Here is a 15,915-nt window from a genome sequence, read left to right as displayed (position 1 = left end):
TTATTTTTCCTAATGTAATGCTACTGCTGTCTAAGGAAGTCTTCTGCCTTAGCTCCACTGGTTAGTTTTCACTGATTCCTCTTTAATTGGAGAAAGCAAATCTAAGGATGCTATTCACATATTTGTGTCTACTCTCAATTAATATGGCAATAATATGGGAGTTCCCGTCGTGGCACAGTGGTTAACGAATCCAACTAGGAATCATGAGGTTGCGGGTCCAATCCCTGGCCTTGCTCAGTGGATTAAGGATCCGGCGTTGCCATGAGCTGTGGTGTAGGTCGCAGACACGGCTCGGATCCCGCGCTGCTGTGGCTCTGGTGTAGGCTGCTGGCTACAGCTCCGATTGGATCCCTAGCCTGGGAACCTCCATATGCCACGGGAGCAGCCCTAGAAAAGGCAAAAAGACAAAAAAAAAAAAAAAAAAAAAAAAAAAAGGCAGTAATATGAACAGAAACAGTAGTAATATCACGATTGCACATATAGCTTTAAATAATATTAATTGCTGAGCATATTGCATAAATGCCTTCTATGCCAGATCACTAGAAAAATCTTTTAGTATTTCCATCTCTTCTGTTTCTGTTGAAGTCTAGAGATGTGTAAATTTTCGGTTAAAAAAACATAAATGGTGAATCAAAATTTGAGGCAACATTAAATTCATGTCTTACCAATTTATGGAGAAGAACTTTTTATTGTTTATTATTTTCTACTATAGGAAAATGATCATAGATCTTTTTGGACCAACTTTACTAACAATAAGGATGTATCCAGCACAGTTTTTTATACTAGCTCAAAGCCTGTGTCTATTCTAAACAAGGAAAGCATTTTAATTTAAAATATCACACGTAGGCCATATATACTTACTTTTCTCGTGGTACATCATGTCCTAAATCTCGCAGGAGAAAATGGCTTAAAAAATTGTTTTTATGTCTACATTGTAAGTAAAATCACTTGTCATAGTGAGTTGCATAAATGCAAACCTTAATTCTGAAGCTGCCTATTTCTCATTTGGATCTGACATATTAAAAAGCATATAATTAATGGTTGACATTAGTAATTAACATTAACTTTATGGGGCTTAATATGCCATCATTCATCCATCAAATAATCAGAAATGCATAATGTCTTGGTATAAAGGTTTTAATTATATAAAACAGTCCTTTAGTTTTCATACAGTAGAAATGTTCAAAGTCCAAAATGTATTTAAAGAATAATTTTTGTGTTTGTTGGCTGTTAGATATATTTTTTATTTCTTTTTAGGAGTATGCATCAACAATTGTGTCAGGAACTTCAAAGGGAGAACTCGGACCTAGTTGTGCAGTCTTCATTAGCGGCTAAAGAGCGCCACCTTGCTGCAGTTGCCAGTACATTATGGAGACATTTCTTTTCATTTTTGAAGAGTCAGAGAATGTCACAGATAGTGCCTCTATCACAACTTGCGGATGCAGCTGCAGGTCAGCGTTGTTAATTTGCTAATTAGTTCTCATTTTGCAGACTCTGTCAGTTTTTTCTTCTGTTTGCTTGGTAACAAACTCTTATTACAGTGTAATAAATATTTTGACAACCAGAAAGACAAAAAGAATTACTTATTTTTACATTAGGAATTAACAGCTCAGAAATGCACAGCGTGGCTACAGTGATAACAGGAGAGGTGGTGAGAAGCAGTCAGATTTCCAGTCTGAAGGTAGAGTGTGACAGAGATGTCTAAGTGGGCATGAGATGGTAAACAAAATAGATAAAGGGAGAATCCCTTGTTGGGGATGAAGATGATTGTAGCAGGAGGTTTTATGAGTGAAAACTAGGATTTTGAGAGTGGGCATATTTTTTTAGATATCCATTAAAAGTCAAGTGGGGAGTTCCCATCATGGCGCAGTGGTTAACGAATCCGACTAGGAACCATGAGGTTGTGGGTTCGATCCCTGACCTTGCTCAGTGGGTTAACGACCCGGCGTTGCCGTGAGCTGAGGTGTAGGTCACAGACTCGGCTCGGATCCCGCGTTGCTGTGGCTCTGGCGTAGGCCAGCAATTACAGCTCTGATTCAACCCCTAGCCTGGGAACCTCCATAAGCCGCGGAAGCGGCCCAAGAAATGGCAAAAAGACAAAAAAAAAAAAAAAAAAAAAAAAAAAGTCAAGTGGGATGTTAAGTAGGCTGGATAATGAATGTAGGGTTCAGGAAAGAGGTCCAAGCTGGAGATTTAAATTTGTAAACTATTTATATATAAACAGTCTTTAAGGCTATGGCCTGGATAAGACTAGTAAGAGAGTAAGCACCAGTAAAAATAGAAGTTTGAGGACAGACCCTCGGATGTTCCCATGTTCAGATTTGTAGGATAAAGTGGAACCAAGAGGAAGCAGAGGAGTACCGGTGAGGTGAGAGGAAAGCCAGAAAGTGTAGTCCCCTGAATATCAAATGACAGAGCCTTTCAAGGAAGGGGCAGTGATCAACACCTCAGATGTGCTTAATGGGTCAGATAGGATGAGGCCTGAGAATTGGTCATTAGATTTAGCAAGGCAGAGGTCATGGGTGACTTGAAGAGCAGTTTGGGTGTAGCGGGTAGCGGCCAAGGCCTAATTGAAGATATCCAAGAGAAAATGTGAGAAGAGGAATTGCTGACTACAAGTGTCGCTAAATCTTTTTGAGTATCACTGCTTAATAAGAAAAGTATAAAAATGGGGATATTAGCTGGAGAGGGAACTGAGGTCAAAGAGAATTTTTTTAATAACATGGGAGAAATTTCAGCATATTTATAATGCTGACAGGAATGTTTGGGAGTGAGGGAAAACCTGATGATGCAAGAGAGTCACTTGTGTTCTAATGCCCAGGAGAAATGGGATCCCATAGAGGGCTTGGCCTTAGGTCATCTGTAGTAGCAGAAAAGAAGGCAGAGTAAATGGGCCCTAATGGAGGTGGCTGGGTAGATGTGGTGGTTCTCTTCTAATGTTTCACATTTCTCTGGAGAGTAGTAAGGTCATTAGCTGAAAGTGAGGATGGGGAGGAGATGCTGGCTGATGACGAAGAGAGGAAAGAAGGTATGCAGTAGACCTCTGGGGGAATACAGACTGATTGGATGAGAAAAATGAGGTAGGAGTGATGACTGGCCAGCTCCAAGGGCCCACTTAAAGTTGGTAGACTTAAAGTGTGATCAGCCAGCATGGTTGTTTGAGTGGTGTAGGTGCGTTTGGGGAGAAGACCAAGAGTTGTAGTTAAACAAATAGTGGTTTTTTTTCCAGACAAGTGCAACAAATCAAGTAAGAAGTAAGGGAATTGATGGTATACATAAATGAGTGTAGTAATGGCCCATGAAGTCAAGCTACCTCAAAAGGGAGAGGAAGGCACAAAGGCAGTGAGGAACAGGGACAATGTTGTAGGATCGGTGAATTGTAGGTCCTGGTAGAATCAAAGAATTGTTGGAGTTGGGAACCTAGCAGGGGAGAGTTGGAAAGCTAGCTGATGCCAGAAAGCAGGGGTATTTGAAACAGAAATAGTAGGGATTGTATTTCTGGGTAATGCTGAGGTCTTTGTATAGACATGGGAGTGAATGGCTGAAGTAGAGTGGCGGATAGATTCACTGCAGCAGAGGCTTTCAAGGCCAGGAAATTGGAAGAAAAATCATCAAGGATCACGACAAGAGTGCAGTTAGGAAGGATGCCAGTGAGCTACAGTCTTCAAGGAATGAGGAGGTAAACTAGGAAATAGGAGACAAATGCAACAAGGGGAGTTAGAGCCGGGTATCATCTGATGACCTGAGACTCAAACGTAAACGTTTTAGGGAGGAGGAAGGGAGAATGGTCTAGAAGCAGCAGCTTGGACCAAGAAGTAAGCTCACCCTTATCTGTAGGTCCAGTGTGTGAGGGGTGTGGGAGAATAGCCACCATTTGAGAGAGCTGCATCAGAGGCAGTGCTTAATACGCAATTTATTGACAAATATGAATCAATAAAGTATAGATTAAATTGGGGAATCCCAGTGAAATCACAAAGTAAGATGTACTTCTTTAACATGGAATTCTAAGGAATTCTAGTTCCTTGGCTTCGTGAGTTCTGAGGAAAGTAGAGCATCACTGATCATTTGTAGGAGATCACGGTTTACTAGAAGAGAACATCCAGTGTCCAAGGTGGCAGTTGGCAAATATATTAACTCGATTGGAGAGGAGTGGATGCTAGGAATATTTTTTATAATGGGTCTTTTGAATGAGGCTCATTAGCAGAAACATTAGATTTAGAATTTGCCATTCTAGGCATAGATTTGTCATGATGATGCTGAGATTAGATCCTTCTAGACCTCTTCTTGGCGATCAGATGATCACCACAGAAATTTCTTTGACAACGTGAATTATTCAGTTTTAGTTTTGCTAGTTCTACATTTCTAAAATGTGACGTTTTATTATTTAGGGCTGATTTTTTAAAGTCACTATTAATACAACTTTAGAAGGGAAAGATTTTTTTAGAAATTCTCACTGTAAGTTTCTCTCATTTTACGTCTAGATTTTACTTTGCTGGCAGTGGACTTGCCCAGCACAGCTCCATCAGATCTTCAGCCTCAACCTGTCCTATCACTGATACAGCTTTTTGGTTGGGATGATATCATCTGGCCCCAAGTTGTAGCCAGATATTTAAGTCATGTCCTACAAAATAGGTAAGTGATTTTATTTCAGATATGCACAGTAGTGTAAATCCATGATAGATTAGTTCACTAGAATGGTAAGAATTTTCGCAATAAAAACTGATCTTTACTATATATACTGTCACTTGGGCAGTTTGTTGTTTTTTCTCTTTTGGCATTTTGGCAACATTAATAGTAAGAAAGCTTTCTTAAAACAGTGTTGCTGCTGTCTTGTCAAAGAGTTTTTATAGGTCTGCCTGATCCTCATCCCAAAATGACCTTTCTACACTCACTGTTGTGAAAGAAAGTGTACAATTAATATTGCTGAATCTGTAAAACACTGTTCTATTATTGTAGTTTTAAATTTAATGATACTTTTCCTCTTCACAGCTAGATTTTTAAAGATCAACTTTTGTGTGGTCATGAATAAGACACTTGACCACCCTGAACTTTGGTTTCCAGATCTTTAAGCATCTCTTGCCACACTGCATAGAGATCTAAGAAACCCCAACAGGAAGAGTATATGATAAAGTTAAAATAGAAATAGTATTGAATAATCAGGACAATTTGAATAAGAAAATTAAGATGAGGGAGAATAAAATAAATACACACACCTAAGAGACCAATGTAGGTCTTCTCCCAGCCAGTCAGTGAAAATGAAGAGAAGTATCTTCTCATAAGAGGGTTTATTAAGCAGAGTCATCATTCATTTTTTTCACTGACTTTCAGTTATGAAGTAGGGGAATTCAACTTCACTTGGTTTACTTTTAGGATCCTTTCCAGGTTAAGAATTCTTTAATAACAACAAACATACTACTTGTTAAATATTTTTGCTGAAATTATCTGAAATAATTTTAGTTCTTAATATTGGTGTGTTAGCAACAGCTGAAGAAATTGAAATGCGAAGATGTTAAATAGCTTTGGAAAGGTTGTATGGGGAATAAATGACCCACTTGAGTTCTTCTGTATTGTGTACATTTTTTTAAAACTTTTATTCAAAGTATTTCAAAACTGTATTATTTTTTAGAGTTCGGATTTATATGTATTTTTCAAATGTCTGGCTTTATGTGACATTTATAACTAGGTATGGAGTTTCCGTTGTGGCTCAGTGGGTTACAAATCCAACTAGTATCCATGCGGATGCAGGTTCAATCTCTGGCCTCATTCAGTGGGTTAAGGATCTGGTGTTGCCATGAGCTGTGTTGTAGGTCGCAGACACGGCTCAGATCCTGAGTTGCTGTGGCTGTGGCGTAGGCCAGCAGCTCTAGCTCCAATTTGACCCCTAGCTAGGGAACTTCCATGTGCCACAAGTGTGGCCCTAAAAAGCAAAAATATATGTATACACACATATATTTTTTTAGGTTATATAAATATATACATATGTATTTAGGTTATATAAATATAACATATATAAGTAGTATAATATAAATGTTGTATATATATTATATGTAGGTTATATAAATATATATTTTAGGTTATATAAGTAAATATATATATTTAGGTTAACACCATCCTCATCCTGTCTACCCTCACTTATAAAATGATTAGAAATCAAATTTAGCTAGGCTTTTGGCTTTGAGAGAAGTTTGTTTTTTTTAGATCCACATAGAAATATATTTTGTCTTTTTGCCTTTTTTCTTATGTACGTGGTCATGACCTCTTCTGTTTATTTACTCCAAGGGCCACTGTTTTCTATTGTACTTGCCGCTTCCTTCCTTGAGTATTATCTCACCTAGCTGGTTAAATCCCTTCTTTGTTTTTCTATGGTAACCATATTCTTTCTTTCCTCTCTCCCTTGGCATAAGCCTGTATATAAACCATCAGTTAAAAAAAAAAAAAAAAAAAAAGGAAAAATAAAGATTAGAACATTACATTGAAAGCAAGACTATTTATGTAAAATATCTTTGTGTGTGTGTCTGTAGTGTTCATTTTCAGCAATGCATGTCTGCATTAGTGTGTTTGTAAAATAAGTTGAGGCCAAGAACTGGGGAATATTAGAATGTTTTCCTTTATTTCTGAATCTCTGTACTCAGGGGAACATGTCAAGGTTTTGTTTTGTTTTCTGTTTTTAATATCCATCAACTTATTTTTACAGCATGTTATGTGAAGCACTTTCTCATTCAGGCTGTGTATCTTTTCAAGCCTTAACTGTAAGATCATGGATCCGTTGCACTTTGCAAATGTATATAAAAAACCTTTATGTGCCAGATGATTCATTTATTGATACAAATCCAGAACAGGCAGTTGGTAAGTATTACAGGTGTTTTGCTTTCTAGATAGTTGAGTATGTTTAAAATTTCCTGTTTTGTTAACATAAATTAATAGAAAAGATAAAAAATATATTTGTAATTAGTTTTGAATATAAAAGAAATTTATTTTCTTTTGCAGCTTGCTTCTTTTTCTTGATATTTTCCCATTATGTATATGACAAATTTCTCTCCTATAAAGATAAAAGAATTTGTTTCCTTGGAAGCCAGGAACAAAAACTTGCTTTCAGGTGACAAGCTACTTTTTTTTTTTGCCTTGAAGAAACTGATCACACAAAAAAGTGGAAGTATGAAGTAAATAACTAGATATCACAACTGCAAAAACATCCTGTAAAGAAAAATATCCAATTAAGAATAATTTCATTCCATTTCCTTATAACTTTTTTTTTTTAAGGATGGATGTTAACTTTTCTTTAAATGTTTGGTTCTGGACTTTTGTTTTTTGGGAGGGTTTTTGTTTTGTTTTGTTTTTTTATAATTTTTTTATTTTCCCACTGTACAGCAAGGGGTCAGGTTATCCTTACATGTATACATTACAATTACATTTTTTCCCCACCCTTTCTTCTGTTGCAACATGAGTATCTAGACAAAGTTCTCAATGCTATTCAGCAGGATCTCCTTGTAAATCTATTCTAAGTTGTGTCTGATAAGCCCAAGCTCCCGATCCCTCCCACTCCCTCCCCCTCCCATCAGGCAGCCACAAGTCTCTTCTCCAAGTCCATGATTTTCTTTTCTGAGGAGATGTTCATTTGTGCTGGATATTAGATTCCAGTTATAAGTGAAATCATATGGTATTTGTCTTTGTCTTTCTGGCTCATTTCACTCATTATGAGATTCTCTAGTTCCATCCATGTTGCTGCAAATGGCATTATGTCATTCTTTTTTATGGCTGAGTAGTATTCCATTGTGTATATATACCACTTCTTCCGAACCCAATCATCTGTCGATGGATATTTAGGTTGTTTCCATGTCCTGGCTATTGTGAATAGTGCTGCAGTGAACATGCGGGTGCATGTGTCTCTTTTAAGTAGAGCTTTGTCCGGATAGATGCCCAAGAGTGGGATTGCGGGGTCCTATGGAAGTTCTATGTATAGATTTCTAAGGTATCTCCAAACTGTTCTCCATAGTGGCTGTACCAGTTGACATTCCCACCAACAGTGCAGGAGGGTTCCCTTTTCTCCACAGCCCCTCCAGCACTTGTTATTTGTGGATTTATTAATGATGGCCATTCTGACTGGTGTGAGGTGATATCTCATGGTAGTTTTGATTTGCATTTCTCTTATAATCAGTGATGTTGAGCATTTTTTCCTGTGTTTGTTGGCCATCTGTATATCTTCTTTGGAGAAATGTCTATTCAGGTCTTTTGCCTATTTTTCATTGAGTGATTGGATTTTTTGCTGTTTGGTTGTATAAGTTGTTTATATATTCTAGAGATTAAGCCCTTGTCCATTGCATCATTTGAAACTATTTTCTCCCATTCTGTAAGTTGTCTTTTTGTTTTCTTTTTGGTTTCCTTTGCTGTGCAAAAGCTTTTCAGTTTGATTAGGTCCCATGGGTTTATTTTTGCTCTAATTTCTATTGCTTTGGGGGACTGACCTGAGAAAATATTCATGAGGTTGATGTCAGAGAGTGTTTTGCCTATGTTCTCTTCTAGGAGTTTGATGGTGTCCTGTCGTATATTTAAGTCTTTCAGCCATTTTGAGTTTATTTTTGTGCATGGTGTGAGGGTGTGTTCTAGTTTCATTGCTTTGAATGCAGCTGTCCAGGTTTCCCAGCAATGCTTACTAAATAGACTTACTTTTTCCCATTTGATGTTCTTGCCTCCCTTGTCAAAGATTAATTGACCATAGGTGTCAGGGTTTATTTCCGGGTTCTCTCTTCTGTTCCATTGGTCTGTCTGTCTGTTTTGGTACCAGTACCACACTGTTTTGATGACTGTGGCTTTGTAGTATTTCTTGAAGTCTGGGAGAGTTATGCCTCCTGCTTGGTTTTTGATTCTCAGGATTGCTTTGGCGATTCTGGGTCTTTTGTGGTTCCATATAAATGTTTGGATTGTTTGTTCTAGTTCTGTGAAAAATGTCATGGGTAATCTGATAGGGATTGCATTGAATCTGTAGATTGCTTTGGGTAGTATGGCCATTTTTACAATATTGATTTTCCCAATCCAGGAACATGGAATATCTTTCCATTTCTTTACATCTTCTTTGATTTCTTTGATTAAAGTTTTATAGTTCTCGGCATATAGGTCCTTTACCTCTTTGGTCAGGTGTATTCCGAGGTATTTGATTTTGTGAGGTGCAATTTTACAAGGTATCGTATTTTTGTATTCCTTTTCTAATGTTTCATTGCTGGTATACAGAAATGCAACTGACTTCTGAATGTTAATCTTATATCCTGCTACTTTGCTGAATTTATTAATCAGTTCAAGTAGTTTTGGGGTTGAGTCCTTAGGGTTTTCTATGTATAGTATCATGTCATCTGCATACAGTGACAGTTTGATCTCTTCTCTTCCTATATGGATGCCTTTCATTTCTTTTGTTTGCCTAATTGCTGTGGCTAAGACTTCCAAAACTATGTTGAAGAGCAGTGGTGAGAGTGGGCATCCCTATCTTGTTCCAGATTTGAGTGAGAAGGCTTTCAGTTTTTCCCCATTGAGTATTATATTTGCTGTAGGTTTATCATAAATGGCTTTGATTATATTCAGGAATGTTCCCTCTATACCCACTTTGGCGAGGGTCTTGATCATGAATGGATGTAGGATTTGTGAAATGCTTTTTCTGCATCTATTGAGATGATCATATGATTTTTGACTTTTTTTTGTTAATGTGGTGTATGATGCTGATTGATTTGCGTATGTTGAACCATCCTTGTGAACCTGGGATGAACCCAACCTGGTCATGGTGTATACTTTTTTTTTTTTTTAATATCCTGTATATTTCTGCTTATCTGTAAGATGAGCCTTTTCCTAAAGCTATTGTTTATGGCCATTTATAAATTTCACAAAGGCTGGACTGAAAAAATGCTCCACATTTACTTTGGTATCTTATAACAATTGGCTTACATGAATGACTTGGAACTAGGGTGTTCACAATTACATGTTTGTTTTTTAAATAAAACTTCATAGTGAGAGAAACTTAGAAGTTTTTAATAATGTGGAAATTTTAATTTTAAAAGAAAGCACATCATAAATGAAAAATGCTACATTCCCTTCTCATGTGTATGTATAATAAACATAAATACAATTTTTTTATATTAACAGAAAAAGACTACATGGAACAGTTGACTGAACTGACAAGATTGCTATTTAAACTCCCAGAAGTAAAGGATATTCTCTCAAAGGCTCAAGTTGAATATTTACTCATCCCAGAAGACCCTAAAAAAGCACTTGTTCGGTTCCTTGAGGTATTTTTTATTTATTGTGTAATTGTCCAGATCAGTTACAATTATTTTTCCAAAAAAACCTTGAAGTGTTTATAGTTTTTCTATAAAATGAATTATTTTACCTTTTTTTTTTTTTTTAGGGCTGCATGTGTGACATATGGAAGTTCCCAGGCTAGGGGTCATATCAGATCTACAGCCACTGGCCTACACCACAACCACGGCAACGTGGGATCAGAGTAACCTATACCATAGCTCAGGGCAACGACGGATCCTTAATCCACTGAGCAAGGCCAGGGATCAAACCCGCATCCTCATGGATCCTAGTTGGGTTTGTTAAATGCTGAGCTACGAAGGGAACTCCCTAAAATGAGTTATTTTAAATTGAATGATATTATTGGTTGCCTGCTATTATGAAATTCTGGAGGAATAAAAATGTGAATTTAAGGTATAGCTCAATTCACTCTTAAGGACATCAGATGAATTATATTTAATAAAAATAAGAGTAAAGAATGCTACATAAAAGCCTTACTCCAAGTCTAATCTCAATTGTAGGAGTATCTTATTGCTGAAATTGCTCGATAACAATATTCTTCAGGTACTTAAATATCCTCGTATATAGTCCATAATAGTCCCAACTTAATGTTTACCACCCTGTAACAAACAGTATAAATTTAACGGTAAAATTTTAGTGTGTTCAGCATAAGTACTAAGTACTTCATATCATAGCATGGTTGGGGCTTTAAAATCCAATCCATTTGTTTTGTCTCCATAATAAATAGCCCCATTCAACCTTTTAATTATTAATTTTGTAGGAATCTGTCTTATGTGATAGTCTTTGTTTTATAGACTAATTGAGGTTGTTAATGTGCTTGGAGTAGTGTTTTCTTAAGCTATTCATAGTAAAACTTGGTTTATTTTCCCACAGAGTGGTTGGTATTAACTGCAATGAAAATCATTAAAATCCATAAGCTCTTTCCATAAATATGAATTCTTCCATTGGTTTTCATTAAGTTAAGGAACGATTGTACAACAATTAGAGATATCATATAAATCCTAAAACTATTTAGTAGTAGTATGCAGATATGAAATATACATTTCTGTGGAGCCTTTTTTTTTTTTAAGTTGTCAATTGGATTTCCGCTGTAATTAAACACCTAGGCTAAGGACCATGCTGGACCAGAAAGGGAGATAGAAATTAGGCGCTCCACTGATCATTTTCAAAGGCTCTCCTAATTTAATCTTGCCCAAATTAATTGCTCTTTCACCACTCAGTAAATAATAGTTGTTTGCTGAATGTTAGATAGTATTAGATTTCTTAGGGATTTGAAGAACCAAAAGAAGTAGTCCTTGTTCTTAGAGAAATTTTACTTGTCTGAGAATGTAAGCTATACACCAAGGTTAAAATAATAATATAGGACAGTGTATACTAAGTGCCAGTTAGCTGATAGGTCAATCAGTAGGTTAAAAATTCAGAGAATTTTATGTATAAGAAATTTAGATTTTATCTTGTGAACAGGGTTTATAAATTCTTTTAATAGATGTGATGTAATCAAACATCTTTAAGAAAATTGATTAACAGTAGAGTAAATTAAAGGTACAGGAGCACTATTGGCCAGAAACTGGTTAGATTTAAGAAGAATTAAAGAGTCAACTATGGGACCTTTGAATTATGAAATAAATACTGTGTTTAACTAGAAGAATGATGATACCTTAAGGAGAAATAGGAACATCACAACTTTGAGTGGGGCTAAAGTAGGTGAGAAGTCCAGTTTTAAACCTTACATTGAAGCTGTGTCGGGGTCCCCAAGATCATGCCCAGGTGCTGTGATTCACTAGGAGGACTCTCAGAACTCAGCATGTAGTTGTACTTATATCTATGACTTATTACAGTGAAAGATTTCAAAGTATAGTTAACAGAGGGAAAATATGCATGGGTGAGGTTTGAAGAAACCAGGCACAGCTTCCAAGACTCCTCTCCCAGTGATGTTACACGGGGCAGTCTTAATTCTTTCCTCAAGGAATTGTGACAAAATCTGTGAAATTTACCTACCAGGGACTCAGGGTCCACCTAGTCCCCGTTTGTCTAGCACTTATAAAATTCCAGACTCCCAGAAGGAAAGCAGATATGGAGCATAAACTGTATTGTTTGCACCATTTAGGCACAGTAAGCCATTCGTGGCAGAAAATGATGGGGAAATGTAAGGTTCCCAAAATCAACCATGGACCAATCTTGCAAATAGGCCTCTTAACGGGTAGCAGCATTGGGGCCTGCTATGTTAACTCTTCTGCACAGAAATGATAGTGTAACATGAAACTAGGGATAGTCAAGGCACTGAAAAATACGTATCTCATGGTCTGAGGAGTTAAGACTAAACATAGAGACTGAGATCTAGAGCACTGGTTCTCAAAATCTTTTATAGATCTCTAGGAGTCACTAATACTTTTTAGGAGTTCTGTGAGCTCAAACTTATGTTGGCATTTGTACAAATAGTGAAAAGTCATAGCAGAAATAAACACCATGGCTCAAGATTATATACTGTTATAATTTTCAAAGTCATGCAATCACAGGGGGGAACAAGCCAGTTTCTCTTAAGAACATCCTTAATGGGAGTTTCCATTGTGGCTCAGTGGTAACGAACCCAACTAGTAGCCATGAGGATGCAGGGTCATTGCTTGGCTCCACTCAGTGAGTTAAGAATCCGGCATTTCCATGAGCACGGTAGGTTCCAGATGTGGCTTGGATCTGGTGTGGCTGTGGCTGTGGTGTAGCCCGGCAACTGTAGCTTCAATTCAACCCCTACCTGAGAACTTCCATATGCCGCAGGTGAGGCCCTAAAAATTAAAAATAAAAAGAATATCCCTAATGAAGCAGTAAAGTTATTAATTTTAGGAAATTTTGACCTGTAAGTACATACTCTTTTAGTATTCTGTGAATGACAATAAGAAGTACACTTAAAGCAGTTTTTCTGCATACTGAAGCAAAATTGTCTAAATGAAAAACACCTGTGTGATTGAATTGCAAACTGAACTACTGCTTTAACCTTGAAAGAACAACTGACAAAATATGGTTATTCAGACTTGGCAGATACTTCCTGAGAAATGAGCCTATCACTTCAAAGAGAACAACTGACAGCAATTTGTTGCTAATAACATAATTTGAACCTTTAGGAAAATTAGAGTTTTGGAACACTTGAGCTTGAGAGCTTCTTGAAAGTCTTCTGACAGCATTAGTGATATTAATCTGATTTTTTTAAAAATATGGACAATGGAGTTCCCGTCGTGGTACAGGGGAAACGAATCTGACTAGGAACCATGAGGTTGCAGGTTCAATCCCTGGCTTTGCTCAGTGGGTTAAGGATCTGGTGTTGCTGTGAGCTGTGGTGTAGGTTGCAGACATGGCTCAGATCTGGCGTTGCTGTGGCTGTGGTATAGGCTGGCGGCTGCAGCTCCAATTGGATCCCTAGCCTGGGAACCTCCGTATGCCATGGGTGCAGCCCTCAAAAGACAAAAAAAAGAAAAAATAAATAAAAATATGGATAATGAAATGTGCCAACACTGGAAAGTTCTGTTAGTGAACCAAAATTTTCCAAATGACAAGTGCAGTCTTTTCAGAAGTCATGTAGTGATAGAAGACATTCATTCAGAAGCACAAGATAGACCAATGGCTTTTGATGTAGCAGACTAAACAATGTTCATTGACATGATTTTGGATTCCGTTTTATAAATAACCACTAAGAAATAACCACTTGTCAAGATTTGGTGTAATATCAAAAAGGAATTCCCACAATTATTAGAAAACCCATTAAAATACTTTTTCTTCTTCCAGCTACATATGTTTGTGAGACTTAATTAAAAATATATTTCTCATATTAACATGATGTTTATTATTTTTAAATGAGTACTTTTAATTTTTCTATTTTAATTTCTCATAGTGTAAATATCAATAGATATGGCCCAAATAATAATAAACCATTTAAGATCCTCAATTTTTAAGTGTGTAATGGGAGCTGAGACCAAAAAGTTAAGAGAATTTCTGGTCTAAGGAAAGAAGTAGAGAGAACCAAGGACAGCAATGAATGGAAAAGGAGATTCATCAAGTATATCTCTTGTTCTCATCTCTCCACCTCCCAGATCACTAGGTTCCTTATTTTTTCCTGCATTCTACATTTTATCCTCATCATGGCTAATTTTAATATCAACTTGGACAACTTATCCTAAGACCTCATTTCAAACCTTCCCCGGTAGTCTTTCAGTGATTTTCACTTCTGCTCTGCTCATCCACCCACTCCCGGGATTAATCACTGACCGTGGCATGACTTGGGAGCATCTGAAAGCTCTTTGACTATGACCGCCTGTCCTTCCAGCTCTCTGAGTGACTTCATCATGACCTTCCACTCCCTTTTCTCCAGGTGCACTGTCTTCTTAAGGTCTCACTTTCTTCCTTGTCTACCCTAGCAGGACCCTTGCAGGGGGCTTCCCTTCAACTACTCTTACCAACACACTCACAATCTTCCATCCTTTATCTTTTGGTTATACCTTCAACTTTGACTCAGGACAGTCACCTGAGAGCTGTGGGAGAAAATCATGTAACCATGTAGATTGGTGTCATTCGTGGTCCAGTTCAGGTAATTGAAATCCACTGTCTGTTCCCAATAATGCTTTGGAAACCTTACTTTTCTCAAACCTTCTAACCCATGTCTAGCCAGTCTTCTCTTGATTCTTTTTGTGATCTCTCACCCCTTGTTCTCACCTTTCCGCAACTCATCCTCTCATTTATTTCCCTTCCTCTTCTTCGCTCTTCACCCTTATTCCCTTATTGCTTCACCTCACATTTTTCTCTACCACCTTCCCATTTTGCCATTTTTGCCCTTTGTACCTCATCCTTTTTTCCTCTGAGAAAGTTAAGCTGGCATCTAATGGCTTATAAAGAAAATTTTGTGGAAAAAAAATCAATTCTTATCATAAAGGTAAACTTTATTTATGGAGGCCTCACTTTGTAGTAATTTGTTAACTTCGTTTGTAGGTCTTTTTTGTTGGAATTTGGGAATTTGGAATTCCCAGTAATGTCCTAGAAATATAGTGATGTGGCTTTGTTATAAGCTCCTTGTATATCAGTTCCAGGCATCTTTTACTAATACTTTGCTGAGTCAGACCTTCTATAATAATTATTGGTGAATTGATTTTTTAAATTCTTTTTTCTAACCTTTATTGTAATTGTAAAAACCAAGATAATTCTTTTTACTTGGATTTTAATTGCCATGAACATTTATCGGAAAGTAAAGGTTGAAGGCTTAAGTGTAAAGGATATGTATGTGCCTGTGTGTGTGTAGAAAGAGATATTAACTTTATTTTCAAAGTCTGTATTATATAAAAGTTGGAAAGCTAAATCATGTTTTTCCTTATTTATAGGCTGTTGGTATAACTTATGGGAATCTGCAGACACTTTCTGATAAATCTGCCATGGTCACAAAGTCCTTAGAATACCTTGGTGAAATATTAAAATATATAAAACCTTATTTGGGAAAAAAAATTTCCAGTGCAGGGCTGCAGCTGACTTACATGATGATGGGTATGTATTCCTGACATTATTAAAACTTCCCTAGGTTGAGCCTATAGTATCATGATGGGTAAGAATGCATTACTGCACTAAGTCGCTACTCTCCATATA

The 15,915-nt window shown here is 36.9% G+C and overlaps 1 protein-coding gene across 10 annotated transcripts in view; it reads left to right on the top strand.

Moving 5' to 3' along the window:
- The window catches only part of MMS22L (MMS22 like, DNA repair protein), a 153,865-nt gene that overhangs the window by 110,326 nt on the left and 27,624 nt on the right, over positions 1-15,915 (top strand). For 9 of the 10 annotated variants that reach the window (XM_021073207.2, XM_021073193.2, XM_084960511.1 and 6 more), the window contains 5 exons: positions 1,258-1,451; positions 4,482-4,632; positions 6,695-6,846; positions 10,126-10,268; positions 15,657-15,816. In XM_021073207.2, coding sequence (XP_020928866.2) covers positions 1,258-1,451; positions 4,482-4,632; positions 6,695-6,846; positions 10,126-10,268; positions 15,657-15,816 — 800 coding nt within the window. Of the gene's footprint in view, positions 1-1,257; positions 1,452-4,481; positions 4,633-6,694; positions 6,847-10,125; positions 10,499-13,594; positions 13,779-15,656; positions 15,817-15,915 lie in introns of those variants that run through there. The other variant, XR_014806079.1, reaches the window with a different exon arrangement.

Source organism: Sus scrofa, chromosome 1 (genome assembly GCF_054392235.1).
Source record: "Sus scrofa isolate SSC_HxYL_T2T_F1_AM1 chromosome 1, Sscrofa_HxYL_maternal_Yorkshire_Landrace_v2.0, whole genome shotgun sequence".
Lineage (NCBI taxonomy): Eukaryota > Metazoa > Chordata > Mammalia > Artiodactyla > Suidae > Sus > Sus scrofa.
The sequence above is the reverse complement of the archived record's forward strand: the minus strand, read 5'-3'. Positions and strand labels throughout refer to the sequence as shown.